Source organism: Nannospalax galili, unplaced genomic scaffold (genome assembly GCF_000622305.1).
Source record: "Nannospalax galili isolate Female #2095 unplaced genomic scaffold, S.galili_v1.0 scaffold637, whole genome shotgun sequence".
NCBI classification, from domain to species: Eukaryota; Metazoa; Chordata; class Mammalia; order Rodentia; family Spalacidae; genus Nannospalax; species Nannospalax galili.
Genome location: NW_008340411.1, coordinates 937,103 through 943,045, shown reverse-complemented (window position 1 = coordinate 943,045; position 5,943 = coordinate 937,103). Strand labels below are relative to the sequence as shown.

The window sequence follows — 5,943 nt, the reverse complement described above, 5'->3', positions numbered from 1 at the left end:
GGGAGGGAGGGAAAGAAAAGGAGGTAGTTCTTAGATTTGATATTGCAGGTTAAAGGCTAAGTATTACCATCATATTCCCAAATAATGCTTACCATTACCTTGCTCAGTCCCATACTTCTAATCCTGTAGCTATCACTTATAAAACAAGGAGCCACAGCTAATGAAAAGCCAAGGTTATGTACTTTCTAGGAAAGGCATGAGTTGGGTGGGATAGAACAAATACTGAGAGCTGCTGGCTTAAAACTCTGCTTCTTGGGGTTAGGGGAATGCTCAGTGGCAGACTGCATGAAATCCTGAGTTAAATTCTCTTGCTATCACACACCATTACACATACACATAAATAAATGTAACAAAAGTTTTAAAAAGAAGACAATTTGGGAACAGCTGAGGAAATCTAAATAACAACTGGATGTTGGCTGATATTAAGTACTGCTGTTTTCTTCAATGTGATGACAGTGCATTGTGTTGGCATGCTATGGCTGTGTTTGGTAAACACTAAAAAATATCTTAATAATTTCATAATCTGAGTGGCAGATGTATAGGTACTATACTGCTCTTTCAACTTATTTGAAAATTCTAACTAAAAATAATTTGTATAGGGATACTTACGAGCATTCCTCAAAGACTTTGACTCTTTCACAGCCCTCTGGAGGTTCCCTTTTGAACATGTAACTGTTATTAGGTTTTGGTGAAGTCGCATATTTTGGCAAAGGAGAGTTGTTTCCATTTTCTGTAAGAAATGACATATTGGATTACCAAGAAGTGCTATTACAAAAATCACTGTCACACAATTAATATTCCTGACTTTTGCACATGCACAAGAAGTGCTTGAAGGCAGGAAGAGTGTTTTCTTTTTTTTTGTCTTTTTGAGACAGGGTCTCCCTGTGGCCTCAGCTGACCTAGAACTATGCAGATCAGGCTGGCCTTGAACTCAGAGATCCGCCTGCCTCTGTCTCCTAAGTGCTGGGATTAAAGGCGTGAGCCACCACGCCCGGTTTAGAAGAGTGTTTTCTCTATCAACATCATCCTACCAAAAAAAAAAAAAATTAAATAGTGCCAGGCGTGCTGGCGCACGCCTGTTGTCCCAGCTCTTGGGAGGCAGAGGCAGGCGATCTCTGTGAGTTCAAGGCCAGTCTGGTCTACATAGTGAGTTCCAGGACAGCTCGGGCTACAGGGAGACCCTGTCTCAAAAAGACCAAAAAATAAAAATAAATAGCAGGAATGTTAAGTAAATGTGTAAATCAAAGACTTTGCTTCTTCTCTACTGAGAATCATCATAGCTTAAGCCTGTGTCACTTAGTCCTCAATACAAAAGAAACACTGTCCTCAACTTTTTTGTAGGCTCTCTATGCTGCAAATACAGTTACAGAATGTCCTTTTTCCCATTACCACTCGTGACAGTGCCCCTGGCCTTTTTACCTTTATCCCTGGGATCAGCAAGTAGGTCATCAGCTGAACAAGGGCTCTCCTCACTGCCTTCATTGGAGATGGTCAGGAAGGATGTGGGAGACACGGACTGAGAGCGGCTACTGTTGTTGCTTCCCTTGTCTGCCCCGCCAGGGGTCTGGGTGTCAATGCTGCGTGTGCTGCTACTTCTCTGCGCGAGTGGAGGAGGTGCTCGGTGGCCATCTGGAATATCCTGTGGCTGTGATGGAAATTTTAAAACACATATATTTACACCACTGATTTTTTTTGGGGGGGGGGCTCTTTTTGAGATGGTCTCCCTGTAGCCCCAGCTGTCCTGGAACTCACTATGTAGACCAGGCTGGCATTGAACTCACAGAGATCCACCTGCCTGCCTCTGCCTCCCAGAGTGCTGGGATTAAAGGCGTGAGCCACCACGCCTGGTTTACACCACTGATTTTTAAATTGACCAGCAACTACCCAATGCCAACATTCCTCTGTAGTGCTAGAAACTCATAAATCAAAATTTAAGCCTGGCATAGTGCCACAAATCTGAATTCCTGGTACTTGGGATGCCAAGGCAGGGGGATTCTGAGTTCCAAGCCAGCCTGGTTTACAGAGCAAAACCCTCTCAAAAACAAACAAGCACACAAAAATGCACCCATCCTCTCCTGTTATTGTTCATCAGTGACATCTGTGCCTAACCTGACTTCTCAGTGAGCATTGGCTGTGAAGAATTTGTCCTTCTGGGGCATGGCACATAGAAGGTGGTCCATGTCTGTAGAATAGATCTGTTGCACTGAACAACATCATGTACTGCTATCTTTAACATTATAATGAATTATTATAGTAAAGAAAGTCATGTGTTACACTTGGCTGGAACCAGTGACACTTGATGAGGCTTTGCTTCCTTTCCTTCCTGCCCATCCCCCCTATAAGCATTTTCAAGAGAAACCTCCCTAATGAGTGAAAGGTTAATCACAGCAGTTCTAATTACAGGGTGAAATCAAGGAGACACTTAGGAAAGCTTGTATGGCTCATTTAGCAGAGAAAGCAGATCCTTGCATACCTCTTATTTACTTAGCTTTAATTCATCAGGGAAGGCATACCCCAGTAACACAGCATGAGGAGGGGGTGTAGTGGTATGTCATCTAAGCAAAATCAACCTTTATCTTTTGTACGTCTGTCTATTTGAGATGGGGGTCTCAGTTATCTAAGACAGTTTTAAATTGGAGAGCCTCCTGAGTAGCTGGGCTTATAGGCATACCACCACACCCAGCTCTTTTTATCCTAAGGGAGAGAAACTTAAACATCTGTAAAATATTACTTCAAACTCTAATGCCTCCCTCACTAAAGAATAGAGGCTTAGGTACATGTACTCTGAGATATTGCTTTTTAATTTAAATAGCAAAATTTCACACTATGTAGAAAGGATAAATAGACCACTTCTAAGAACAATTCATGAAGAAACAGGCTAGCATGTCAACCCCAACCAAGTAGAACTGATAAGCACACAGCAGGTAGACCCATCCTTAGAAACAATAAGTAACTCAAACTTGTTGAATGGATTTATAGCAAACAAAGAAAAATAGTTTGTTTGAGATTCACCTTTAGGCCAGGTCAGTTGCTTCTGTGAGATGCCAAAAAATTAAATTTTCAACCACTGTCAAGGTAAAAGTTTTTCACAATAAATTTTCATTCTCTCAATAAGAAACCCAAATAAATATGGAAAACATAATAGTGAATTTAATAACTTGAAGAGTTCCTGTGTAAGGCTGATTTTAGGATGTGAGACTACTTACTATAAGCTGCTCTTCCTTTTCCCCAGTTTCTTTAATTATTATTTCGATTTCCTGATTCAGTCCTTCCACACTATTCCGGAACCGGGAGCCGGTAGACTTGGTGATAGGAATTACTGGAATAAGTGCACTCTTTGGAACTGGTGCCTTAAGAAAAATGAGGTCGAGAGGGAAGAAATTTTCACGGTGACATAAATCAAAAACAAGTCAAAATGAATGAAGCTTTTATGCCTCAAGAAAGTTAGAGAATCTGCTTCTTAGCATACATGAAGTGTAATTTAATGTCTGACTCCCAGAGAACCAAGAAAGAACCTTACAAATGTATCCGCAACTGAAACAGATTAGGCTAAAGGAAAATATTTGTTTATGGGGCCCAGCAAGATGGCGCAGTGGGTAAAGGCGCTTGCGGCCAACCTGATGACCTGAGTTCAATATCCAGGATCCACATGGTAAAAAGAAGAGCACCAACCCCTGCAAGTTGTCCTCTGACCTCCTCAGGTGTGCAATGTACACACACACACATACACACACACTTAAAAAACAAATGCTTTCATGATTGTAACCTAGTTTCAGAACTAACTTTAAACTCCCCTACTTCCACAGAGATCTGTAGTTCAGGAAAGAAACATCAATTTACCAAAAAGGAAAAGAAAAATATTTTGATTGGAAAAATAAAACCACTTCCAAAGTCCATAAAAACAGCAGGAAGGCCTAACTGAAAAATAATGTTCCTGTGGTATATGCTTATTTATCCCCTTACTGTAATGGCTTTAATATGTTTAGTAAATAAAATAATACAATGCCATTTTTCTTTTTAAAATTTTTTATTATATTTATTTTATGTGTATGAGTTTATTGCCTGCACGTATGTTAAGTGCACCAATGTTGTGCAATGTCCGGGGAAATCAGAAGATGGAGTTGTGGATAGCTGTAAGCTGCCATGTAGGTGCTGGAAATTGAACTCAGGTTCTCTGCAAGAACAGCCAGTGCTCTTAACCCCTGAGCCATTTCTCCAGTCCCTGAACTCTAGTTACTTTTTTAAACTTTTGCTGTTCAAAGATGAAAAAAGGTCTTGTTTTTGGAATTTACATATTGTTGAGCATAAGCGAAGGTGAATTTACTAAACACCAACAGTCATTTTGTGGACAGCAGGGAATATGGCCGTTTTTAAATAACTGACTTGAGTGGGCTCTTTCAAGTGTTTACACATACTCTTTATCCTATACTATACAGTGAAAACACTTTTATTATTCAAATTCTTAATATTTCCACAATATGTTTAGAGGTAAATTCTTTATTTTTTTTTCTTTTCTTTGATTTTCAGCCACTTGTTCTTAAGAGTCTTTACCAGGGTCCTTTGTGGTACATGCTGCAAATATTTTGTTTCTCACTTGTTTTATTTCACTTATGATGTTTTCCACCATGAAAAAATTTTATATAGTTAAGTTTATCAGTCTTCTTTACTGGTCATGGATTTCGAGTTCTAGAAATTCCTTCCTTGTTGTTGACTTCTCCTAATATTTTCTTCTAATATTTTAATGGTTTTTGCTGCCTACATGTAAATGCCTAATTCATTTAGAACTGGTTTGTTTCTGAACTACATAGTGAGGTCTAATTCCATCTTCTCCAAATGACTACTAGCTGCCCCAGCACTGACTGCTCAAAAGCTCTCCTCTCATCAGATGCCTCTGCCCTGTTTTAATCCACATGTACTTGGGTTAGCCAGGGGGCTTTCTGTCCTGTTCCTCTGCTGATTTGTGTATTCATGTACCCACTGCAGCTTCAATTAATATCCCATTAGTTTTTTGTTTCACAGTTTTCCTGGTTATGCTCAAATACTGCTTTCCCTTATGGACTTTAGTACCAACTTGTCTAATGCTACAGTGAAGCTTGCTGCTCCAGATGTTCTTGTTGGCATTGTGTTGGCTAAATGAGGAGAGCACTACAAGAATACATCCTACCTAAGCAGAAGGATTTTTTTTTTTATTTTTTCAAGTCAACTTTGTGTTTTCAACAGTGCATTAAGTTTTCCTCATACACATTTTAAAGTTCTTATTAATTTCATTAAATAATCTTTGTTGCTACTACTATCCTAAACTAGGGGTTTCTTTTCCATTATGTCTTCTAACTAGTCACTGTTTGTACATATGAAGGGTACTTAAAAATTACTACTATAGACTTAACCTTATAGAAATCTTGATTGTTTTCATTTTCTGAAGTTTTTCAGGTATCTTATATTGAGGGTCATATTTATTACCAATTCTAATGGCTGTAACTAACTTCTCTTTTCTAACTGTATTAGCTAATACACTAGTCACTAGTATAGTGTGAACAGAAGTGAGCACATTGAAATATCTTGTAGTCTTACTGATCTTAGTGAAAATGTCTGTAACACTCCCACTAATAACACTGGCTCTAAAGGTAAGGGGTATGTCCGTATATTATCATGTTAAGAAAGTATTCCTTAATTCTTATGTGCTTGAATGTTTTTTCTCTCTCTTCACCCCCATGTTGGGGATCAAACTCTGGGTCTTGTACACACTAGGCAACTGTTCTACCACTGAGCTGATGCCCCAAATCTGGTTGAATGGTTACTAAATTGCCCAGGATTTTTTTTTCCTCATCAATGAAGGCAACTAACTTTTTAACCTGGGAAGTTTTAAAGCAGGTATAGAAACTATCTTCCATGGCAACTAAAAACTCAATGTTAAGCAATGGGACTTCTACAATCAACCTCCTG

At 39.1% G+C, this 5,943-nt stretch overlaps 1 protein-coding gene across 1 annotated transcript in view; it reads right to left on the bottom strand.

The window, feature by feature from the left end:
* The window catches only part of Fam117b (family with sequence similarity 117 member B), an 85,485-nt gene that overhangs the window by 18,668 nt on the left and 60,874 nt on the right, over window positions 1-5,943 (bottom strand). The window contains 3 exon segments of the mRNA XM_029564653.1: window positions 610-730; window positions 1,420-1,645; window positions 3,207-3,350. Of these exon segments, the coding sequence (XP_029420513.1) occupies window positions 610-730; window positions 1,420-1,645; window positions 3,207-3,350 (491 nt within the window).